We start from the raw sequence: 26,711 nt of genomic DNA on the forward strand, positions 1-26,711 counted from the left end.
GATTATTCTGATTTTATATAAACCGGTTTTGTAAAACAGATTGTATAAAGTCGAGTGCACGCGGCCACACATAGCACATTAATACGGTGGTGTGCATCCATGTACCGAGGCTAGTTTCGATTTCCAGAGCATTGCACTGTGGGTAGCTATCCCGTAGCTATCCCATAGTTCCCGCAGTCTCCCCCGCCCATTGGAATTCTGGGTTGAGATCCCAGTGCCTGATGGGGCAAAAAACATTGTCGCGGGTGGTTCTGGGTACAGCCTCACCCCTCCCTCCGTGAAAGCAGCAGACAACCATTTCGCGCCTTTCTTTCTGGGTGAACTGTGCAAACGTCATAGCACAGCAAGCATGGACCCTGCTCAGATCAAGACCGCAGTCGTGGACGTTGTAAACACCTCGCGCATTCTTGTGCAGTCTATGCTGAACAGGGACCTGCAAAGCCAGGTGAGGAGGCGGTGGCTACGGCAGCGCAGCGACGAGAGTGATGAGGACATGGACACAGAATTCTCTCAAACCGTGGGCCCCTGTGCTTTTGGAGATCCTGCTGGCAATGGGGCAGGTTCTAGCCATTGAACATCGATTTTGGGCCCGGGAAACAAGCACAGACTGGTGGGACCGCATAGTTTTGCCGGTGTGGGCTGATTCGCAGTGGCTGCGAAACTTCCGCATGCGTAAGGGCACTTTCATGGAACTTTGTGACTTGCTTTCCCCTGTCCTGAAGAGCAGGAATACCAAGATGAGAGCAGCCCTCACAGTTGAGAAGCAAGTGGCAATAGCCCTCTGTTAGCTTGCAACGCCAGACAGCTACCGGTCAGTCGGGAATCAATTTGGAGTGGGCAAATCTACTGTGGGGGCTGCTGTGATGCAAGTAGCCAAAGCAATCATTAAGCTGCTGCTACGAAAGGTTGTGACTCTGGGAAATGTGCAGGTCATAGTGAATGGCTTTGCTGCAATGGGATTCCCTAACTGTGGGGGGGGGGGGGGGCGATAGATGGAACCCATATCCGTATCTTAGCACCGGAGCACCAGGGCAAACAGTACAGAAACGGCAAGGGGTACTTTTCAATGGTGCTGCAAGCACTGGTGGATCACAAGGGACGTTTCACCAACATCCACGTGGGATGGCCAGAAAGGGTTCATGACGCTCGCGTCTTCAGGAACACTACTCTGTTTAAACAGCTGCAGCAAGGGAATTACTTCCCAGACCAGAAAATAATAGTTGGGGATGTTGAAATGCCTGTAGTTATCCTGGGGGACTCAGCCTACCCCTTGATGCCATGGCTCATGAAGCCATACACAAGCAGCCTGGACAGTAGTCAGGAGCTGTTCAACTACAGGCTGAGCAAGTGCAGAATGGTGGTAGAATTTGCATTTGGCCGTTTAAAGGAGCGCGGGCGCACATTACTGACTCGCTCAGACCTCAGCCAAACCAATGTCCCCATTGTTATTGCTGCTTGCTGTGTGTTCCACAATCTCTGTGAGAGTAAGGGGGAGACCTTTATGGCGGGGTGGGAGGCTAAGGCAAATCACCTGGCCGCTGATTACGCGCAGCCAGACACCAGGGCGATTAGAAGAGCACACCACGAAGCGGTGCGCATCAGAGAAGCTTTGAAAACGAGTTTCATCATGGGCCAGGATATGGTGTGACTGTTGTGTTTGTTTCCCCTTGATGAACTCCCCCCTTGATTGACTCATTCCCTGTAAGCAACCCACCCTCCCGATTCGATTACAGCTTGCTTAAGGAAATAAAAAGTCACTATCGTTTAAAAATCATGTATTCTTTATTAAAAAGTCATTATAAAAAGAGGGAGAGAACTGACAAGGTATCCCAGGTGTGGTTTGAGAGGAGGATAGGAGGGATGGAAAAGGCCACTAAAAATATTTCAAAGTAATGACAGCCTTTTGGTTGGGCTGTCCACAGGGGTGGAGTGGGCAGGTGCATGAAGCCTTCCCCCATGCATTCTTACACGTCTGGGTGAGGAAGATATGGAATATAGTGAGTGGTGAAGGTGGTTACACAGGGGCTGCAGCGGCACTCTGTGACCCTGCTACTGTTCCTGAAGCTCCACCAGACATCGGAGAATGTCAGTTTGATCACGCAGCAGCCCCAGTGTTGCATCAGGCCTCCTCTGATCTTCCTGCCACCACCTCTCATCACGTTCGTCCCGCCTGTTCTCACGTTGACTGGCATCTTTCCTGTAATTTGATACCACATCCTTCCACTCATTCAGATGAGCTCTTTCATTGCGGGTCACTTCCATGATTTCCAAGAACATTTCATCTTGCGTCTTTTTTTTTCCTCCGCCTTATCTGAGATAGCCTTCGGGATGGAGTAGGGAGGCTTGAAAAATTTGCAACTGCATGAGGGAGGTAAAAAAGGGAGAGAAGTATTTAAAAAGATACATTTTACAGAACAATGGTTATACTCTTTCACAGCGAACAACACTATTCACCTTACATAGCACATGTGATTTCACTACAAGGTCGCATTTTGCATCTTAATATTGAGTGCCTGCGGCTCTGGTGTTAGAGATCTCACAGACGCAGGTCCAGGCAGCAGAATTCAGCTTGTATGAGGCCGTGGTAAGCCATTGTCTTTTGGCTTCTGCAGCCTTCATATACACAGTGCCCTCCTTTCCCAAATACCAAGCAAAGCCTGTTCAGTGCTGCTTCTTTCCTGTTAACATGCAGCAGCAGAAACCACCCCCCCATCCAATTCTCTGGGATGATCGCTTTACCCCTCTCCCCACCGCGTGGCTAGTATCATGGAAGATCACTGCTAATCATTCCCCTTCCCCCACCCACTGCGTGGCTGGTAGCAGGGAAGATCCCTGCTAGCCAAACGCGAAAAAGCTCAGCACCATTACCTCCCTCTCCTCCCCTCCCCGTTTGGCTATCTGCAAGGAAGGATTTCTTTTAAGCAACAGGCAAACAGGCCAGTAGGAACGGCCATCTATGTCCCCTTACTTAAATTCCTGAATTTCAACCAGGTTACCATGAACGATATCACTCTCCTGAGGATAACACAGCGAGATAAAGGACGGATGTTGCTTGAATGCCAGCAATCACCGGGACCATACGCAGTTAGGCTCTGTCATGCAATAATACCAGATTACTTGCTACATGCATGGCGTGGTCAAGTGTCCTACCATGGTGGATGGAATAAGGCTGCCTTGCCCAGAAACCTTCTGCAAAGGCTTTTGGAGTACCTCCAGGAGAGCTTCATGGAGATGTCCCTGGAGGATTTCCACTCCATCCCCAGACATGTCAACAAACTTTTCCAATAACTGTACTGGCTGCGAATGATTGCTTTTAAATCATGTTTTATATTTACAAAGGTACACTCACCAGCGGTCACTTCCATGGCTTCATTGTCTAGGCTACCGGCTTGGGAGGGCTGGGAGGGAAATTCCGTCTAGGTGAGAAAAAGCTCCTGGCTGTTGGGGAGAACGGAGTGCTGTGTGCTCTCTGCAAGCTCGTCCTCCTCTTCCTCCTCCTCATCTTCCCCGTTCGCAGAATCCTCAGCCATGGCTGAGATTACCACCCCCACCTCGGAATCCACGGACAGGGGTGGGGTAGTGGTGGCGGACCCCCCCTAGAATTGCATGCAGCTCAGTGTAGAAGCGGCATATTTTCGGCCCTGCCCTGGACCTTCCGTTTGCTTCTTTGGTTTTCTGGTAGGCTTGTCTGAGCTCCTTAACTTTCACACGGCACTGTACTGAGTCCCTGGTGTGGCCTCTCTCCATCATGGCCTTGGAAATTTTTCAAATGTTTTTTCATTTCGTCTTTTGGAACGGAGTTCCGTTAGCACAGAATCCTCTCCCCATATACCGATCAGATCCAGTACCTCCTGTGCGGTCCATGCTGGAGCTCTTTTTCGATTCTCAGGAGACTGCATTGTTGCCTGTGCTGGTGAGCTCTGCGTGATCACCTATGCTGGTGAGCTCTCCATGCTGGACAAACAGGAAATGCAATTCAAAAGTTCGCGGAGCTTTTCCTGTCTACCTGGCCACTGCATCCGAGTTCAGATTGCTTTCCAGAGCGGTCACAGTGGTGCACTGTGGGATACCGCCCGGAGGCCAATACCGTCGATTTGCGGCCACACTAACTCTAATCCGATATGGTAATACCGATTTCAGCACTACTCCTCTCGTCGGGGAGGAGTACAGAAACCGGTTTAAAAAGAGCCCTTTATATCGATATAAAGGGCCTCGTTGTGTGGACGGGTGCAGCATTAAATCGGTTTAATGCTGCTAAAATCGGTATAAACGTGTAGTATAGACCAGGTCTACAATACCCTTACTCATGCTGAGTAGTAACTTGCTTCACAAATAGCCCCATTGACTTCAAGCAGACTACTCATGGTGGAAGGTACTATTCAATACAAGTGAACTGGACCGTGTCTTGATCTTTAAACCATATTTAAGTCAGTTAATGGAGACTAATATTTATTTAATTCAAGATAAACTATATAAACAAGTTCCTTTTGTTATGGGAAACCATGTTAGAGTTTTACTTCATGAATTTCTGCTTTATGGTCTGGTTTATTTACCTTTTCAATCAATCAGAGAGCCTTATTCTGCTCTCTAGACAGAACAACAAAAGTTAGATTGTATTTATAAACTTCCCTAATGCATTGCTATATAGGTAGGCGCTGAAAGAGAAGCACCCTCTCTATATTTACTGACTGATGACTAACCAGTATTTAGCAAAGATAACAGATAAATCTGGAAAACAGTTAAGAAATACTGTGGAACACGCTTCAGGTTGTACACAGACTCTGAAGTGGCATCTTTGGGTAAGTATACACTGCAAAAAACAACCATGGCAGTGAGCATCAGAGTCTGGATCTACAGACTTGAGCTCAAGGAGCTTGCTCTAAGGCGCTAAAGATAGTAGCGCAGATGTTCTTGCCGAGGCTCTGAAGCCCAGGGAAGAAAGAATTTCAGAGCCCGAGCAAGAATGTCTACATGGTATTTTTTAGCGCTGTAGCGCAAGCCCGAGTCTGTAGGACACAGAGTCTCAGCCCAGGCAAGGATGTTTTTTTGCTGTGTAGTTGTACCCTTATAGCCTTGTGTCATAACTTTCCTACTCAGATCTGAACCTTAGAGTTCAGAACATGAGAAGCTAGCATGAAACCTCCAAACTTAATTACCAGCTTGGATCTGATATCGCTGCCACCAGCCAGAAAATTCCAGTGTCTGGCTCACTCTGGTCTCCCCAAAACCTTCCCTGGGGGACCCCAAGACTCAGATGCCCTGAGTCTCACCAAAAAGGGAAATAACCCACTTCCCTTCCCCCTCTTTACCTCCTCCCAGATTTCCCCGCCCTGGGTACTCTAGGATATTCCCTGCTTCAAGTCCTTGAAACACAAGTACCGAGAGATCAAATCTCTCTCTCCCCTCACCCAGAAGGTATGCAAAATCAGGCTTAGTAAATCTAATACACAGAGATTCTCCCCCTCCCTTCATTTCTTAGCATTAACCAGTGAAAAAATTCAAACAGGTCTTAAAAAGAAAGCTTTATATAAAAAGAAAGAAAAAGACATAAAAATGGTCTCTATATCAAGGTGACAATATACAGGGTCAATTGCTTAAAAAAAAATGAATAAACAGCCTTCTCCAAAAAGAATACAATTTAAAACATTCCAGCAACTACACACATGTAAATACAAACAAAACAATATAAACTTATTGTCTTACTATCCTTGTACTTACAACTTGGAAACAGAAGATTAGAAAGCCTGAAGATAGAGAGATCCCTCTCAGAGCCGAGAGAGTCACCGAACCAAGACAAAGAACAAAGAACTCACACCCAAACTTCCCTCCACCCAGTTTTGAAAGTATTTTGTCTCCTGATTGGTCCTCTGGTCAGGTGTTTCAGGTCACTGTTTGTTAACCCTTTTATAGGTGAAAGAGACATTAACCCGTAGCTATCTGTTTATGACACCTTGCTAATCACAAATATAGTGAATCACAAAAAGTAGTAAATAATCTTGGCCTCAAAGTCCTCAAAGCTTTCAGAAGTCTCTCTACTGAAGTTAAAAATAAACCCAAAAATCTAGCTCGGTATTACTATTGCCCCCCCATCCCTGTAGTATCTTATTACTTGATATCGTGGTTCTAGTGAAAAGTCTTTTGTATAAGACTTTCAAATAACACGATAATATTGTTGTGAATTTGTATTAGAAATTGTATTTTTGTTTCAAAAACAGTAGATGTGAGGACCTTCCCCCCCATATTAGTTCCCTCTCTAAAAGAGACAAACAACAAATTTTGATAGTCTTTGTATTATTTTACTTTCCTTTAAAAGCATCTCTCTCCTTTAAGCAATCTAAAAGTATCCAGTTTCCAGCCACTCATACAGCAAGAAAAAAAAACAGAAGTCAATTCAACAAATAATTGGTGGCTTCAGCCTTTTCATAGAAAGTCCCCTTTTTACTGGTTTCTTATTAAACAACTGAGTTCCCAAACACCTACAAAATTAATTTTCTGGATCACTGTGCCTGAGCTATTCTTTTCAATAAATGAAGCCCAGCTTTCTGATCTTTGTCACTTCACTGACAGTTTTATTTGTGGTAGAGGAGTGTATGAAATTCTCCAGCTACCAGGAAGTCAGTGACTATGCACAGATCTGCACAATAGCATTTGCATTCCTACTCCAGGGGGTAGAAATACTGCGTATATTACTCTCCCCTTTCTAGCTTCCTAGAGATCATTAATCACTGGGACATGACGTCCACCCACTCAGACTCCCAGCCCCCTCCTGATATGCAAATTCAAAAGCAAAGGACTATTTAGCATGGCTGAATGCCTTGATTAAAACCTTGTTAGTGAGCAAAAATGACACTCGCTCTAATATGTGGTGCTTTAAGCTTCTCATATTCAAGTGTTAAGCAACAATACTACAGAACTGCATAAATAGTAACAACAATATAGGTACTACATTAGTTAAGGTATCTTCTATAGAAAAACTTTCACTTATTGGTAAAAAGAAAAATCAAAAAATCAAATTGTAGTTAGTGCTTATGATGCGGGAGCAAACCAAACTGTATTTCAGGGCATGCATCCAACATTTGATGTTAGTATAAAATAAGTTTATTTTGAGCTCAAGGGCTGTCAGACTGTCCAAGTCCTGCATTTGGACACTAAAAACCAGCATTTAGAGGTACAAGATTCAATCTTACATATTGACAGTAGGTACTGATCTAAGAATCCAAATGTGATATTTACACAACCTTTTATAACCACTGTTGAAAAGGGGGACTCTCGGCTAAAAGTGTTGTTTATACTCTGAAGAGCGACTATAAAAATATGTTTGTGTCTCAAAGATGCCATAACAAATGTGCTCAGTTTTTAAGTAAAGAGATACTTTTTGTAACTGCCAGCCCTTCAGACTCCATCTGAAATCTGGATTCTAAAAGTCAAGCTCTATTCTGTCTTGTTTGTGCCTCATCTCCAGCAATAAGGATTCTACAATTAGAGTCTATTGTAGTTCAGAGTTCTGTTGCTGAAACATAAACCTGAAAATAATCCAGTTCATACTTTTTTTTAATACCTAAACTGGCTCAGCAGTGCTATCAGAAGTTAAAGAGGAGTAAACACACACACATGGAAACTCTGATCTGGAAAGTAACATTTGTGTTTACTTACAACTATGCCCATACTAATGGAATATTCAAACCCCCAGGTTTATAAGGGAAATCCCCCTGGGCTAAAGCCACCCCATTCAAAAATTGCCTTATTACATATGAAGACATTATATTAGACAAACGTTTGAAATGCCACATTCATAGTTGCTTATGAAGTTTTAATTTTGTCCCCTTGTGTGTCCAGTCTGTGCACTGAATGAGATGGGGGCCCTACTGGGGGTGGGGTGGGGTGGGGTTGGGGAGAAGCATGTAATCATATAATTAAAGACTGCATCATAATGCATAAGTACAAGGGGACAGAACTGATATCCTGCAGGCAGTCTTAAGTATGGTATTTCCAGACCTGCCCCTACCAATGCACTGGTCTAAATGCAAAGACCCATCTCTTTAATAATGCCTTCCTCCAGCAGTAGTAGCTCCCAACAACCCACTAATTCCCTCCTCTACCACACACTTCAGGGGAGGATGAAAGCTAAAAACAAAAACAAGGGAGAGGGAGAATACTGCCTTTTAGGGCACACACAGCACTATATTTAATTACATGGTACTTTGGCCCTTTTGCAGATATGCTTTAAATAGTCCCAGACTAATCTGCACCAATTGAGCGCAGCTCTGATGCAAAGTTTAGATTCCCAGCAAGTAATCCCACTAACCCTGTAGCTTTTGATAACTTTCAGTCAAATTTACTGACAGCATTAAGGGGGTGAAACCTATAGCAGTCAGCTGAGAACTGTTGGCTCAAAGCACCATCTCCAGAAGATTTTGTAGCTAAAACTATGGCCTTTCCAAGTTGAAATAGACAACACTAGTGGGGTAAGTGGGGACAACTTGGGGGAAGTGTTTGTATCTACTAGGCTCATGTGTGTCTTTGGATGTCTGTTACATTGAGGAAGACAAAAATAAAAAATAAATATCCCAAATAAAAACCTATAAATTCTAAAAGCACAAGAGTGGGACCCTTATCAAAATAAATTTGATTTTAGTGTGTGCTTAACCTGCAGTCAAACAGTTCAAGAGAATTTGGTGAAAAAGAAAAAAAACACTTTATAGAACAAATTCCTTACGAGATCAAAAGCAACATTCAAGGAAGCTGCAGATTCCCCAAATAGCACAGGAAAATGACCTGATAACTAAGGCAGCTCAATGACATTTATACATAAATAATAGGTAGGACAGTGGGAAGGCAATTTAGATTTTTAACTATTCCAAACCCAGTCATATGCAGGAGCACAGATCCAACAGCATGAATTTATTGCAACTGATTCATCTTTTGGCAAATTAGAAATTATACATGTAAATTACACTTGCACCGCTAGTATGCCAGTACAGAAATGCTGGGCTAACGGTGACTTAAAACACCAACTGAACAGTTCCAGACTAGTGTATCGAAGTTGCAGAAATTATACACAATATTTTTAACTTATTTCTCTACTGATATTTATCTGAGACAATTAGAGTTAAAGATAACTTCAAGGAGTGCTGCAGCTAGAATTCCTGTAAATAATTTTATCCCCAAAATTTGCAAAAAGTACATTTTTACATTTCAGTATATTCTCTCAACAGCCTTAATAAGGGTTATGCAGTTCAGGGATTACTTATCTATTTTTTTGGACAGTGGACATTATTTTTAGAGATTATTTTGATCTGCTAATATCTAAAGAGAAATATTTAGTGCTCTAACTAAAAAAGTTATCCTTCAAAAATATATTGTTTCTGTTAATTCTACCAACCTGTGCAATTCTTCAGTTTTGTCTTCAGTAGGGCCCATGGTTAATAAGCAGTGGCGAAGGATGGCAGCCATATAGCGAAACTGATGAGATTCATTCTATATAAATATAAATTATGAAGATATTTTTCATTTTGACGATTGCAAATGAGGGTTTCAGGTCACTAGAATAATAAAAATTAAAGACGGAAAACACCCATTAGATCATATAATCTATTTCCTACCAATAAAGGACTGCTCTTTCAGAATTCATTTGAATGCTTGGTGCAGTCTAGTTTTAAGTTACTCTAGATCCATTATTTCCTTTGGGAGATTATTTGGGCTAGATTCACAAACTTTATGCACCTTTAAAAAAAAACAAAACACTGGGACTCATGAAGCCTGAGTTAGGCACCTAGACTCCCTATACAATGAACAGGGACAGACAGGTGCCTCAGAATGGGATTCACAAAAGCCACTACACAGAGAGGCTTTCCACTTAAGTTAGCCAATGGGAGATACCAAGACAAGGGATTTCTCCTAAGCCCCTGCCACTCTTAAGAGGTTTGGCTCTAAGTCCAGACTGCAGGGAGGTTCCTCCCTTTGCAGGGCTGGCAGTTACAAAAAAGTCTCTCCCCTCTTAGCATAGGAATGTACAATATGCCATTTTTGCAAGAAACTGGGGAGGAGGAGAATCTCCCTCAATGGTTAGGGTACTCACCTGGGATGTGGGAGACCGGTGACTACTTCCCCCTTCTCCTGAGGGGGAGATATTCTGAGGTGGGGTTCTCTCAGTCTCTGGTGTTGAAGCTGTTGCATTGTGGATAAATAATGAAAGCATCATTGGGCTGGAGAGAGAACAAGCACTAGAATGACTTTGTAGTATGGTGGTTCGAGAACTCACTTGGACAGTGGGAGATCCAGGATCCAATGACTAATTATTTATATACAGTGGAACAGTTTCAACAGGAGAGCGAGAGAGAGAGAGAGAATGAGGGACCCCACATCAGACTATCCCATTGCCCAGTGGTTAGGGCACTCACCTGAGAAGTGGTAGATCTCTGTTCAAATCCCTTTTCCTTCTCAGGTGGAGGGGGAACTTGAGCCCGGGGTCTCCCAACTGTGAAGGTCGTCCTCCTCCACCTGTTTTGTCTAAACTCATCTAGAGGGGGCAATCTGAGAGGTGAGCTCTGAACATGCATAGTGGATCAGGCCCCACAGGCAAGTTAGACAGAGGAATGCATGCAGGGCCCAAATTGCACTAGGGCTTAGATGACTGGATGCCCAGCGTGGGACTACACTCAGCATGCTCGGATGTAAAAACATAGGCATAGGGAACATTTATAGCAAAAATTTAGGAGCAGAGGAAGTTTAGGTGCTTACATGTTTTGGCAGCAGCGGAGTGGGGGTTTTGTAAATCCCCCTAGTGTTTGATTCTGTGATTTAGGTGCCTAAAGTGTTAGTTAGGCACGCAAGTCCTTTTGTGCATCTAGCCCTTCCAGTCCAATAGATTTCATAATTAGGAAATTTATCTTGATAGTCAGACTAAGTTCTCCTTTGCTCAGTTTCAACTCCAATTTATTCCTCAACTATCTTCTCCCTTTCCCTGCCATTTACAACCACCAAATTTTGGTATGTGTTATATTACCCTTAGCCAGCCTCATTCCGTGAAGTATCACTTCTCTGTAGGTTATCCAGAATGTCACTGTCATTTTTTACACTCCTGTATCTCACTGCAGGTTGGGGGATGGGGGGGGGATCTCATTCTGGGGGCACTAGATCTATTCCACCTGCAAGCCTGCATAGCTGGAAGGGGAGGCAAAGCCAAAATTCCCAGAAGAGGAGTCAGCCCTTGGTGCCAGAGACTTGTCCCTCATAGTAATCGGGGACAGTGGCAGTAACCTTCCTTCATGACTCCTGGACATCAGAGATGTCACTGACTCTGCTTTTGAAAGTTTTGGTCTACATACATTCCTCAGTCTAACTAGGACAAACAGCCAAACTCCTCCCACCCCTATTCCCCTTCCCTCGGTCTTTTAAAACATCTCAAACTGCTGTCCTCCATAGTCCTCCTTACTCTCTTCCTTTCCCCTTCAGCCCTTTTCCTCTCCCTTATTTAACTTGTCTACTCTTTCCATTCCCACTCACCCTATCTTTATCCTATTTCTTTTAAATGACCTTCCCCACTCATCCCTCTCCCAAAAGCCCTAAACAGCAGCAAGAAAATACATAATTAAAAGTGTGTCAACAGCCACCACAGTCATTTAGTTGAGTGTGTTACCCCGTCCTTTTCTCTATGTCTATTTTCTTTTCGACTGTTAGTTCCTGTTGGCACTGACTGTCTCTTAAGTGTTTGTATATCACCTAACACAATGGGACCCAATTCTGATTGGGCCCGAGGGTGCTACTGTAATATAAATGTTGAACCACCACCTCCTCCTCCAAGTTGATACTCAATATCAACTCTATTCTGGCATTGCTACTTTGAAATTATCTCCTGACACTGAATACTGGTGTTTCAGATAAGGGTTTTTCCAGCTTGAATTTCATTTTGTGCTTATAGGAATAAACTCTTTAGATCCTTTTATATTTTTCCATCCTGCCTGATGTTTGCAACATCTCCTAATTCTGCATCTCCAGCACACTTAATTAGTATATTGTTTACCTCTTCTTCCAGATCATTAAAAAGGATGTTAAACAACACTTTGCCTAACAAGGATCCTTTTGGGAATGTTAAAGTTTAGAACTAGAGAGAATAGTTTTTACTGAAGTGCTATTTGACTCTGGAAACCTTTAGCAAATAAGTTACTATAAAAGCTTTATCTCGAAACACAAAATAAAATTTAAGCCTAGAAGAGATCCAACACTTGTGTGATATAAAATAGAGTGACCCAATGCAACAGTACTTCCCTTTCCTCATTATGCTCCCTCAGCACAAGCTGTTTCTTCAATTCAGACTGGGTTGTTCAGAGTAAAGTTCTGAAATGAAACCTTCACTTTTAAAAAAGATATTCTCCCAAATGAATCAGTAGAAAATGCCATTGCGAAGATGCTAGTTCCCACATGCACAAAACTACACTGTTTTTGAGGGTTCAGTGCAAGAAAGCATTGGGAAAGACGCAGTCTCAACCTGCTTGACAAGTCCACAGTATCCGTACTCAGACTCTTCCTTTCAGGTGCCAGAAAATGAGGACAAAATAACCAAGAGTTAGCAAGACAACTAACTGCTGATCCTTCCCTATAGTTCAGCCAGACCATGGTTTCACTTGATATTACAACAGACTTCCGAAAGTCCTGTGGACTTTTAATTGGGCTCATGTTGGAAAAATTCAAGCAATGAACAGTTTCTAAGAGCTTAGCTCAGTGGACTAGATCAGAGCTAAAACTACTTTTCATGCGATAAGTCCCTAATTACAGACTGCCTAGCTAAAAAGATACAGGAGCAGATATTAGTGCACTGTGACTGCTAGGAGATACCATATTAAACTTCAATCGTTATGTTCTCAAGGAAGAAGACAGTGAAGGGCTACTCCCCTTTCAAAAAACACGGGAAGCCCAACTTGCTGCCCAAGTCACTATTATTTTAGGTTACTTTGAAAACCAAGAAACATTGGACAGGAAAAAAGGCTTAAGGCTACAAATTGATCCTATCAGGGCAAGCAATAGCTCCAGTGAATTCTGCTCTACATTTTAACAGATGGGCAAGACCCAGGAGTATGTGGTCTACCCTGTCTTGAAAATATATTGAAATATCTGGTGATTAAAATTATAATAGACATCCCCATCTTGTGATAGCTGCAGTTCCCTGCAAGTCAACCAATTCCAGTATGATCAGGTCTTAGATGACACCTCACATTAAGCCTGCATGTTTTAGATATTTTTAAGCAAGGAGCACAGGGCCATGAGAGGTAGTTGCTTTATGAGCAGTAAGCAAAGGATGAATTTGCCACATTTCCCTTTGCAGTTCCTTGGTCAGGAGACAGAACCTTCATCTAATGCTACTAGAAACCCTTAGATGGAAAAGTAGAATTTAATCAGAATCAAGACTTAGGTTTCAGAAGAAGGAGTTGCTACCCATGAAGTAAAAACATAGCATGACTTGAATCTACAGTTTAAAACCTTTGATTTTATGACCAGGTAATTCTGTCTGAGGGAAATCAAGTCATTTCTTTTCACCCAACCTTTTTCCACATACTCAGGTCATATTTTCCACCCCGAGCACACACATTTAATGTTACTGTTTGTCTAGGCAAAGGTAAGGCATCTTCGCCCGTCAAGATAGAGACCTTCTTTATAAGTATTAAGGTTGTAAGTCAAAAGCTAAAGCAAGATAGAAGTCCCTCACTCTCTTTTAGCTTATCCAGCAATATGAAGACTACACTGTGACATTTAGACCTAAGCTTTTCTATTTTGGGACTTAAAAATTTCCCAAAATTATGAGGCCCTGACGAAAAATGTAACTGAATTGTTCATTTCAAAACTCTTTTCAAGCCCCACATTCCCAGATGAGTAATTCATATCCAAGCTCTCATGTTCTTAGGATCGTTAACCTGTCTGTATGTTAGTCTAACACACTGACCTTACACAAAAATCTCTGCTTGATAAATAAGACATTTGTTTAGAGGTTTAACTATACTGGCAAAATTACTATAGTGTAAATACCTTCTCTTTAGACTTAGTAGTTGTAATCATATTTACAGTGCTTGATTCCAAAGAACTAACAATATAATTTTAGGCTGTGACATGAGTGGGGTCAACAACAAAAAAGAGGGGAGGACGAGGAAGGCTGATGTGTCATATTCCAGGTGCCGTAGGCGCTCTCTCGGCAACTGGTTTGATATTCATAAAAAGAAAAAGTAAATCCTATTTAAAAATTACACCAACAAGGTGCATGTATTGCTTCTCATCATTTAACATCCTTAGGAAAAAAGCACACCTCTTTCCCTTGAACAAATAGAATTACTTGTTCTTAAAAAAAGGTGCTCTGTTTGTAACTGTGCCCACAGAAAAACAAACAATCAAGTCATTGTTCCACAGCCCTAACAATTGCTGGCTATAATCTAGAGAGATGGTCATCTGACAACACACATTTAAAGAAAAAAAGTTATTCTAACCAACAATATATATTTTAATGTGCTTAACTAGTGCTTATTTCCCTTTGGAAACCTCAAGCTCTCATCCAGCCTCATTCTCATTAGACATTCAACTGCATATTTGAGTTTATATTTAAAAACTTAAAAGAAAAGATTGTATTATACCAACCATCCAACCCCCACTGTATAGCTACTTTCCTCTGAGGACCTCAAAGCTTCTTCCTAACATTAAGGATTCATCACCTTTTTGAGGCCTTAGTTCAGAAGGGCACTTAAGTATATGCTTAACATTTAAGTACTGTCCTAAACAAGGGAATGATCTGCTCTGATGATTGGGCAACTGCTTCTCCAATGTACCGATATGGTGGCTATGGTTCTTGCAGACAAAATAAGCCCAAACAAAGAATTTCAACTCAGACCTTACCTCACTGTGGACATTCCAACTGTCGAGTGTCACATTAAAGAGAGCTTTGAGTGCCTCAATGGCACAATCTGCTTCTTGCAGTGATAAGGGAGATCCATCATGCTCTTCAGCAGCTTTGTACTTGTCTGTCCATCTAATGCTAAATGAACTTTCCAAGGCTTCAGTCAAAACCTGCAACCCTTGCAGCTCATGATGCAACTGCGACCTAATATCTGTGTGCAGAAGTGACAGGAGGAAGAGAAGGCGCAAATCAAAACATTTAATGTCATCAACAAACTGTTGGTCCTTGCATTTTTTCAGTAGATTGCAAAGCATAGCTGCAAGGTTCAGTTCCAAACTGAGCTTTTGTGCAATGGCACTATTAAAAACTATGTTACAGAGGCATTTTAAAGCTTCCACTATAACAGGGAAATTGGACACATCCTCCAAAGAGTCTTCTGTCATGTCTAGCTTTGCAAGCCTCATCAGGATCTGCATGTTTTCCTTTGTTGTCACAGGCACTAAAACCTTCTTATCTCTGGAGAGAATCCGAAGGGCTTCGAGACAGGCAACTTGACATGATGTTTTGGTATCTTTTTCAAGGATGTTTAATATTCCTTCACATAGTTTCTGTGGACACATACAAACACAACCCACAAAATTTTAATCTTACTACTGTCATCAATCAAATCATAAAACTTCAGCCACTTTCTTCAAGGAACTTGCTTTTGGTCTTATTTTATGTAGATTATTATTAGCTTTTCAAAATATGAACTACACCTCTACCCTGATATAATGAGGTCCTTGGGAGCCAAAAAATCTTACCATGTTATAGGTGAAACTGCGTTATACTGAACTTGCTTTGGCCTCAAGCATTTCCGTAATTAAACAGTCAGCAAATCATTTTTGTTAGTTCTAACACGGTATATACAGTAAATAAATCTGTTCTATAATGGTTAAACTGTATCTCCTTTCTTTAATTACAACACTTATTTTATAAGTTTACTTAAAAGATACAGTATTAACAACACAGGTACTAAACACTGCTAAATGCAACCATGTGGGCTAGGTTTGGTCTGCATGTAACGATTAGGAAAATGCAAAATTCACATAAAATATCAGACAATGCTTTTAATTACACATCCTTACAAACTGTTGTAAAAAAGGATTTTGGTATTTTAGCAAATAGGAGCATGGACTACTTTGTCACTTAGCCAACTACTGCATTTTATATGCATCTTGTTAAGTAATATGAACTGTTAACTATTAAATAGTTTGAAAATTTTTTGGAGATGGGAGTTTTTACTTATAGAAAAGGTTAAAATGAAGCTAAAAAAAGGTAAAGTAATCAAGTTTTAGAGACATTGATAAAATGGTAAATACCTTTTTTAGGGTACAAGATGCTTTCTTATTTAAGATGTACCCCTTCACATTTCTTTAATTTAAGAAAAAACTTGTTATACTTTGTTGCTTCATGCTACTGCAAGCCGCCTTCTTTGCTAGGTCAATTATGGATTTTAACTGCAGTATTTGCAATCTATCCACATCCTGGCTTTCAAGCCACTTAAAACAAATCTCTAACCCTACAACTGCATCAGCAGCTTTAGGCCGTGGCTCCAAGGGTTCTTTGTCACTATCCTCAGGGTTAGACACATTTTCTGAGGCACCAGGTGGTTGAGGGGCAACATTATATCTGTAAAGTCGTTCACAGGTTGGACACATAGCATCCACCTCCATCCACTCTTGAACATCAGCTATCCCACTTTGAGCCATAAGTTCCCTGTAGACTCCTTCTGCCTCCATGACCTCTTCTTCCGTAAAACCTTCAAAGTTGTTCTCATCTTCATCTTCTTCCTCATCTTGGTTGTAATCACTTTCAGAGACAAAAGCGATTTTGAGACCACGATGCCAACATTTCTCTTTCATTGACGGAGTGATTCCTAGCCAGGCTGTCTCGCCTAAGTTAAATACATCCAGCATATTCAATTTCTTGATTACATCTGTTATGCTACTGTTGTTGTCGTCCTCAGCAATTTTCTTTACTAAGGCTTTAAGATAGTTCATTTTAAATGTGGCTATAATGCCTTGACCGAGGGGCTGTATTTTGGATGTCGTGTTCTTAGTAAGGTAGCTCACCTTTATCTTCCCGTTTTTGCTGGTTAAGGTCTCAACTGGGGGGTGGGAGGGACAGTTGTCAAGTAGGAGAAATGCCTTTGGCTTCAGGTTTTGTCTGCATAGGTGGCTCTGGATAGCTGATACAAAATGTTTCTTAAATCATTTCTCGAAAATATCCCATGTCATCCAGGCATTTTTTGAATGGCAATAAATGAATGAAAGCGAATCCATATTCTAATGCTGGAAAGCTCTAGGTGATCTGGATTTGCCTATACACAGAGGTTTAAGTTTATTTGAACCAGTTTTATTCACGCAGAAAAGTATTGTCACTCTCTCTCTTTTATCACTTTAAAACCTTAAGCCTTTTGGTCTTCAGTTCTAGAAGCAAGTGCTCTATCCAGAAGCATACGGCAACATAAGCTGGTTTCATCAGCATTACAGATGGTATGCTAACAGACAAAAGAGGGTATATTAAAACTAGCAAGATGAGAGAGAGAGAGAAATGTAGACTTTTAGTAACTTAAGGTAACAAATATGTAGTCATAGCTAGGAGAGTTTCAATAATACCTGCAAAACATAGTGACAGGCCATCCTGATCAAGAGACTTAAAGATTGCCCAGTGATCAAAATATAAGTATAGCATTCTATGTTAAAGGCAGTTAATTTGCACTGCTGTTTAGAAAAATACAAGTGATTTAAGAATCAGGAGGTCAGAAAAACAACATTTCAATAACAGAAAGATTTAAACACACTATTCTGATTATTTTCTACAAACTCAGAAAAATCAACCAAGAGAGAGGAAAGACAGAATAGAAGAGACTGCATGATGGAACAGGGCTCCATAAATTTTATATTGCCACAAATTCAGGATGACAACCTTACTCATGGGTGGCAGAGTCACAAGTCTAGCTATGAAAGTCTTCTCATATAAGTGGCAATAAAAAACTTTACTGGTGCAGTATGAATCAGTTTATGACCAGAAATATATGCCATGTGTGTACACACTTCTCAGTTTCTTGTGAATACAATATATTGAAACAGTTTCCCACTTGAAGGAAATGTCACAGAAATTGGATTTTTCAGCACTAAAATAATGCTCATCACCCAGACCAAAAGATAGAGATGAAAGTTCCACTGGATGCGCTAGAGGGAGTTTCATTACAGTAATGATTAAGAGAATGAAGTGTCATGTTGAAACAACGTATTCAACTAAATTAGGCAAGTCAAACTGTGGTACAATGCTGTGTGATGCACCAAGTTGTTAAACAAGAAAGCATATGATATTATAATCAAAACGTGAGACAAGTTAGTTATTGATTGTCACACAAAGCTACTTAGTATACTTGGAATGTTTTGGTTTAAAGACCTACAGTTTGCTGCATTCTTTGCCTCTAAAAGAATATCTGGAAATTATTTTTGATCAGCACAGATGGGGTTATATTTACGTCATGTACACCAAAATAGACAGTCACTAAAACATAGAATTTCAGTCTCTCTGAAATATTTAGTATTGATAAACCATGTCTATGAAATATCCAGAAATCAGCAAGATACACAAAAAAGGAAGCTTAGAGTGGGATTTTCAAAAGCACTCAACATTGGCCTAACTGCTTCCACTGAGGTTAGTGATAAAACTCTGACTTCAGTGGGAAAAGTTGGCCAATGCTGAAGACTTTGAAGATCTCATCCTTCAAGTTTTTAACAAAAACAAAAATGATCATAGTTCGGAAGTAATGGTCAAATCAACCTCTACAGCTCAACTGACTTTTCACTAATATTTTAATGTAATTAAGAAAAGTTTTCTGTATAATTATCTTTGTTTATAAATTGGAAGGAGCAGTTACTGAATCTGCTAGATTTTGATACATAATCCAGACAAGCCAAGAGTGGGCAGCACTGTGGACTACAAACAGAAACTTGCTAATAGTAAGAACAGAATAAATTGACCCTTTTTCTGCTAGAGTGATTCAGTCAACAAAGTTCTGTCTCCACTGACACAGTACTGTAATCCACAGTGGCAGAAAGACTGCTTATTGATCCAAACTGCCACTGTGAAACATTGTTGTAGGAGAGGTGGTCTCTGAGATAACCAAGTGTGGGCAATTTTTTTTTCCTTTTTGTTCCTTAATAGTGGTAGATGGAATCCCATGGATGAGAATAAATGGGTTGTAAAAAGAGGCGAACAGCCATTTCAGCAACTATGGGGCTGACAGAGCAACTGTCTGGGTGTTAACAGGACATATTGGGGCACTGCTGAAAGATGGCAGAGTTAATGTTGCATGGGCAACCTAAACTGTGCATTTCCAAGGAGTGACTACCAGCAACCTTATCTCTGCATTAACAGTTTGCCATTGAATTTCCTAGTTTTTCAAACAAGAAAAAATATAAGTAAGTAGTCATTTAGGCAGTTGTACATATTATGTCGCACAATCTGAATACCAAGCCCGCTAGCCCACTCCCCACACATCAGCTAGGCTCCATTAGCCCTGCTTTAGCACATCTCCCAGCATGTTGCTGATCCATTCAATGCATTCCCTCTCCAACTTGCCCCTCACTACTGGCATTTTCTGATCTATGCAAACTCAGTTTGATTTGTTGTAGCTAGTTTACAATCATGCTGAGAACAAAAAAATGTAATGAGCCACATGGGGAATCGGGCTTTTTTGTTGTTCCCTTTAGTGAATCACTCTTTCCATTTGGATAATATCAGGAACTTGAAAAATATACTTTCCATTACTGCAAAATAGAAACCAGTATCTGAACACAACTAGCTTACTGAGTAGAACAGTGTGACTGTGGATGGTTCACAGTTACAGGAACTAACTGGAATTTAAGGGTGAACAGTAAGAGTTTTGCTAAAAATAAGTATCTACTTCCTAAGTTTGCTAGGTTCTCTTATATTTGATGTACTTGCATTTTTGAGTTATATCAAAGCACTCTTTTCAAATAAACACATCTATATATTATTTCTCTTTAATGCAAGATTAAAGAAAATAATCTGCCTCTACAACTAACTCATTCTGAACTGCATGCTGATCCTATTTTCCTGTACCAGAGCGCAGATTGTCAAAATGCAGGAAAATCCAGCAAAAAGTAGTAATTGAATGTTACCCTAAAGTAGTGTGTTTTTAAACCATCTTCACTCACCTTGCCTCTGATAATCAATGCAGTTGGGACTGATCCTGCATTCTTTTGCACACCCTAAATTCCACCAATTTCAATGGAAGTTCAGAGTGCCCAAGGAATGCAGTTCAGGGTCATGGTAGGTTGTGTGAAAAACTCTGAAACTCAAACCTAGCCATATGCCTTTGTTGAAATTTTAATCTAGATTATCAGTAACCTCAAGGGTCAGGTCTTCTGCTTTAAACCTAAAATCGATATTGGCTCAATTTTAAAGCTTCATGATTTTAATGCAGCCATTTTAAAAAGGCCTCAAGTAGTTAAATCATGGTCCACATTGTTTTTTGGAAAGGGGAGGGGGGAAAAGCAGTGATGGTGGGGAAATCAGTCACAGCACAGGTTTGCTATGAAGTTTCATGTGCTTCATAGTATGAGAGCACTGGCAGCACCCACATCTTTGGCCTCAGAGATTATGTGCCAGAGCACATGATGTTCCCAGTCACTTGAATAAATGGTAACTGGCATAAAGTCATTCTGCCTTCTCCTGGACTGGCTTAAGTCTCTGTAGTTCATTGTGTCTTCTAACCAAGGTTTTTCATAGTTTTAAATTCTCAGTTGATTTTAATTAAGTTCTCAGTAGGGGGTTCATGAGATGGGCAAGTTTTTAATTTATTTAATACAATCTACTTTAGCAGCTGCTCAGAGGGCAGAATGTTAATGAAGTCAATAGGAGCTCCTACACACAAAACAGATGCAGAACTAGGGCCCATAAGTTATTTTAAAGGGGGTGTGGTGGGGGACAGGCTAGTGAATTAAAAATGAAGATGAACAGTGAAATAAGTACAGTAGCCCTCATTCTATATATGTCCCCCAGTTTTGCACCATGCATAATGGATTATAGAATTTGCCAAAGAAAGAAGTTAGGAGTTTCTGGCAATCAACTAGGAGAAAGATAGGGATTTCAACACCAAACAAGGTTGTTTGGGATTGCTGGATAAGTGGAACAGCTGGCTATTTCTGCTAAAATGATCAGCATTTTATGGCATTAGGTTTTCGAGTGAAGCAACTATTGGGCTGAGTGAGAAAGTGAATAAAAGTATCAAGAGAAAAATAGAAGTTACTCCTCTGCTTTACATGTACTATTTCAAGCTCAGTGTATTCTCAAGATGTCAGTACTGCATTGGTTTCTTTTCAGTGCAAGTTATTTTCATAACACTGTCAAAAAAGATACACGAAAGCTTAGATTCTGGAGCACAATTTTGTAACAGTGGCTAGCATTCACAGCGAAGTCTGTGGTTGCAGAATACAGAGGCCCCAACTTCTTGTTGTTTTTAAAATGCTTAACAATAGTTTCATTTTATTTCTGTAAATCCACTTAAATGGGGCATTATGTCTTAACTGTTGTGGCAGCAGCTAATTCAGTCAGCACGAGTTCTTCATGTATACCTATCTTTTTTTGTATTTTCTTGTATGTTTTCTCAATGGTGCCAGCTTCCATATAAGTAAGTCAATCATAGCGTACATCTAGAGCAGTGGGTCTCAATCTTTCCAGACTACTGTACCCCTTTGCAGGAGTCTGATGTATCTCATGTATCCCAAGTTTCACCTCATTTAAAGACTACTTGCTTACAAAAATCAGACGAAAATACAAAAAAGTGTCATAGCCATTATTACTGAAAGATTGCTCACTCATTTTTACCATACAATTATAAAATAAATCAACTGGAATATAAATATTGTACTTACATTTCAGTGTTTAGTATATACAGCAGTATAAATGAGTCATTGTCTGTATGAAACTATAGTTCGTACTGACTTTGCTAGAGTTTTTTAGGTAGCCTGTTGTAAAACTAGGTAAATTTATATATGAGTTGATGTACCTCCTGGAAGACCTCTGCATACCTCTGGGGTACACATACCTCTGGTTGAGAACCACTGCTATAGAGATATAGCATTCTAGATTTCTTGAGAGCTTCTGAGAAAACTACATTCTGAATTAAACTAAAACTCCAATTGGTTCTGAAATGGAAGATGCTGAACAGAATATAGAACTGCTGAGCTGTTGGTGAAGTCAGTAGATTCATGGGAGTGTGTGGTTAGAGGGGATTGTGTTAACAGGTAGTTGGCAGGTGCTAGTGGCACATTTGCAGCCCCAAACCACACTGACATGACAGTTCTTCCCAACCGCGCTTGCAACAACCCACCCCTGCCCCCTAGACAGCAGAGAGGGCAAGACTCTTCAGTGACCTGGGGACCCGACAGGCCACGTGGGGCTGGCACACAAAGACGACAGAGGAAGGGGAGGTACTACTGTCTGGAGGCTGTGCAGGCAATAGTTCTAACAAAGTAGGGGGAGACAGGGAGCCTAGAGATAGGGAAGCAAGAAAAGAAAATCTAGAATTAAAATGCAGAGAGACAGGGTCATTTCTACCATGGAGTGAATGACAGCAAGGGTTAAGGAAGCACAGGGGTTATGGTTTCAAGAGGTGTGTGTGTGTGTGGGGGGGGGTGTTTTGTTTTTACACAAAATGTGATAATCATGAGGAAAAAATTAAATGTTACTAAACCATCACATACAAGAGTCAGCTGATAAGGTGCAAAAAAGTTAAGTAAAGGAAGAGAGAAATCCATGGTTAGAGAAACAATGCTACCAAAGTTTAAACAAAAAGAATGGGAATACTTGTGGCACTTTAGAGACTAACACATTTATTTCAGCATGAGCTTTCGTGAGCTACAGCTCATTTCTTCGGATGCATAGAAGTGAGCTGCAGCTCACGAAAGCTCATGCTGAAATAAATGTGTTAGTCTCTAAGGTGCCACAAATACTCCTGTTCTTTTTGCGGATACAGACTAATGGCTGCTACTCTGAAAGTTTAAACAGCTGATCATAAAAGAATCAAGAGAAAAACAGAAGTTACTCCCCTGCTGAAACTTTGGGACCACAAGAAACTAACTTATTGGAGCTCTTTTTGCATTTAGCCGATGCTCCTTGATTATTTAAGCTCAAATTTTTTCTCTTTTAATATAAACAGTTTTCCTTAGCATCGTAGATTAAGTTACTTCCTCTGTTACAGCAAAGGTATTGTTAATCTTACAAACTACTTCTGGCTATGAAAAGTCACTGATAGAGAAATATGACAACATATTAGGAAACCACAGCTCCAGCCACAAAAATGCTGCCATTTTCCAAACTTTAAAAAAATGTCACTTAACAAAAAAACTTAGATTGTTACCTCATAAGGGGGTTCCAGGCCCACTACAAGTTAAGAACAACATTAGGTTATCAGGCTGGTTATTTGTTTTACTGAAATATTCAATAGAATGATTCTACAATTCCAGCCTAATTCAGTTCACTGCCCCACACAAGAAAAACATGATTCAGTGAGAAACTGCAGGCCTAGGTTCTGCAGCCACTAGGAGACTGTAAAGTCACCCTCTGGCTGGAGGGTCCTATAATACTTAGGCAAAACAGGTAAGACATGATCCCAGAAAATCAAATTTTACTTTTAAGTGTGGTTATGCTAACAGCTTTTTTTAAATCGAGGTGTGGCATTACCTTGGGGTCTGATCATCCTTAAAATATCTGCTTAAAGAGCCCTATAGATATGCTTTATTTTTATTTCTATTCACAACAGGCATGTGTAATTCTGCAATATCAGTATGCACTGCGTACATTGCGTGAGATGAAGTCAAGTGCCTCTAGCTCCCAAGAAGTACTATAAGATAGCGATATACACCAGTGAAGTAATTATTAGGTTTTAAAGAGTTAATAAAACCAAATTATTGACTCAGATGAGTCCCATGTTTCTATGCCATTCTTGTTTGATAGTCTATATTTTATTGTTAAAAAAATCTTGTGCTTGGGATGATTTCAAGAAAGAAAAAGGCAAGAAAAACAGCTGAAAACTTACCTTGATTTTTTTTATTATGTTTCTATTATTTTTTTTTTGGACAGATGGACCCCACTGTGGAAAAAATGGTAAATGTGTACATATAGTATTTCCAAAACTCTCATATGATTTTTATCCACTTGTCATGTAATTCACCTTCAACAGCTTAGCCAATGAAAATGCAGTGCCTATCCTCCCATCCTCCAGGTCACCTTTTAAACTCTGCATACAGAAGAAAGAAAATATATACAAATAAAGAGTCCAACCCTGCCATGCCTTCCTCAAGAGTAATCACTTAGCATAAGGACTACTCACAAGACTCTGTAGGACAAGTCCAAAGATCACAAAACATTAAGGCAAATTATGATTTTTTCAGTTTAAGTTAATGGCCACAACTGAAAGTAGTGAGTGCATGTTTTCCAGAAGCTTGATTTCCAAGGAAACTTTGCTCCTAGAAGCCCTAGTTCATGTGGTCGCCAATCATGTGCACACACATCTAGACTGGAGGGAGAGGGAGAAAGGATTCATGGAGACAGCAAAAATACTTCAAATACATACTAAGGAATTTGCATATTAAATCAGTGAGCCCACTCATGCCTCACTGTGGCCATGTTTACAACATTAAGGGCTTGTCTATATTTCCTGCTAAATTGGCACTGTTGTGATCAATGCAGTGGTGTTGATTTGGTGGGTTTGGTGAGACAAGCTAAGTCAATGGCAGAGCGTTCTTCCATAGAGGCGATCTCCACCTTCCCAAGAGGCAGAAGGTAAGTTAGTGGGAGAGCATCTCCTGTCAACATAGCACAGTGTAGACACTAGGGTGACCAGACAGCAAGTGTGAAAAATCGGGACGGGGTGGGAGGGGTAATAGGATCCTATAAGAAAGAGACCCCAAAATCAGGACTGTCCCTATAAAATCGGGACATCTAGTCACCCTAGTAGACATCCTATAAGTTGACCTAAGTTACGTCAACTTCAGTTATGTAACTTAGGTTGACTTACAGCATTAGTGTAGACCAGCCCTAAGTTTAAAGATTATGTTCCCCTCAAAAGCTTTCAAGACCTTGTCTGTTAAAAGGTTTCAAAGATGGTTCTCTGACAGAAAATCTTAAATAACGGCCCTGAGTAAACACCATTTTGCTTAAAGCAGCGTAGTAGTAAGGAGAATGGGCTGCAAAAAAAAAAGCTGTAAAGCAATCGGACAACCCTGCAGCATATAGAATGATGCCAACAAAGCACATTAAAAACTTAGACATGATGCAGTTACACACACTTCTAAAGTTATATGAGCTGAACAGCTGGATAATCAATTCAAACAATTGCAAGTATGTTTGTATTTTGGTGACAACACTGATGCTTATATTTGAATATGCAATCACTTAATACACTTAATCCCTTCCACAGGACTATAGGTTACAGTGTCAAACTCATGCAGTGCTACCACAAGTAACAAAGAATAGCGGAATCCTTACAATTTAGGAGTTTTTAGATGAACAGCTGGAAACAAGTTTCACAGTTTATAGGAAGGGTGTTGAATAAGATGTCAAGAATGAAGGAAGATAGACACCACCAGAAAATTACTGAGAGCGGAACAGAAGCCAAGTCAACAGGAAGGGAATTAGAGAACTAATATATAGAGGGACTTGTGCATTATTTAAAGTTCTTTATTTTTAGTTGGGTTTATATAGAGGCCTAGAATGTCAGTGTACATAGTAGTAACATATTTAAAACATTCATAGATATGTCAAGTCATCTTAGCCATTTTGTTTTTGTTAGATTTTTATTTATATAATTTAGGACTGCAATATATATTAACTACTTTGATAGTCAGAAACTAACGTCTTCAGGTACCATATCTAGTTTTAAGTGGAAGTATGTTGGATATTAAACCCACTGTACCCTCAAACATTCCCATATATCGATACTAAATACTTTTTTCTAGCTTGTGTGTGTTGAGTAAATTCACATATTGCCTTGGAATCCATTTCTGCGCTTGACTCATGAAGACACATTGTTCCTGTATAAGTGGTCTAGCTCAGTGGTTCTCATTACTGTGGGCTGGGACCTCATTTTAACGGGTTCACCAGGGCTGGTATTAGACTTGCTGGGTCCTAGGGTGTCATAGTATAATTCCCAAATCTGGACCTTAGCGTCCAAGGTATGGGTACTAGCATAAAGTCCTCTAAGCCTAATTACCAGCTTAGAATCTGTAGCGCTGCCACCAATCAGGAATTTTTAGGGCCTGATACCCTCTGGTCCCCCCAAAACCTTCCCAGGGGACCCCAAGACCCAGATCCCTTGAGTCTCACAACAAAGGGAAATAAACCATTCCCTCCCACCTCTTTACCTCCTCCCAGATCTTTCCTGCCTGGGTACACTAGGAGATACCATGAATCAATTCCTTGAAACAACACAGAGAGATCAAGTTTCTCTCTCCCCCTCACCCAGAGGCAACACAGATTCAAGCTGCCTGAATCTAACACAAAGAGGAAATTTACCTTTCCTTTCTCCCCACCAATTCCCTGGTATATACAGACTCAATTTCTTTGAGCCTTAATTAGGAGAGAAAAATCAACAGGTCTTACAAGCAAAACTTTTAATAAAAAAGAAAGAAAAAAAGTAAAAGGTTTATCTCTGCACTTTAGATGGTAAACAGTTACAGGGTCTTTTAACTTATAAACAATAGAAAGAAACTTTCTCCAGCAGAAACACAATTTAAGCTACTTCCAGCAA

General features: G+C 40.5%; 1 protein-coding gene across 3 annotated transcripts in view; it reads right to left on the reverse strand.

The window, feature by feature from the left end:
• Positions 1-26,711, reverse strand: part of RIC8B (RIC8 guanine nucleotide exchange factor B) — a 59,477-nt gene that overhangs the window by 21,880 nt on the left and 10,886 nt on the right. For 2 of the 3 annotated variants that reach the window (XM_050926585.1, XM_050926598.1), the window contains exons 3-6: positions 14,875-15,483; positions 10,401-10,519; positions 10,079-10,205; positions 9,383-9,477 (exon numbers count right to left, since the gene is read on the reverse strand). In XM_050926585.1, the coding sequence (XP_050782542.1) occupies positions 9,383-9,477; positions 10,079-10,205; positions 10,401-10,519; positions 14,875-15,483 (950 nt within the window). The remainder of the gene's footprint in view (positions 1-9,382; positions 9,478-10,078; positions 10,206-10,400; positions 10,520-14,874; positions 15,484-26,711) is intronic. The other variant, XM_050926594.1, reaches the window with a different exon arrangement.

The sequence above is a fragment of the Gopherus flavomarginatus genome, chromosome 1 (assembly GCF_025201925.1).
Source record: "Gopherus flavomarginatus isolate rGopFla2 chromosome 1, rGopFla2.mat.asm, whole genome shotgun sequence".
In the NCBI taxonomy this organism is placed as follows: domain Eukaryota; kingdom Metazoa; phylum Chordata; order Testudines; family Testudinidae; genus Gopherus; species Gopherus flavomarginatus.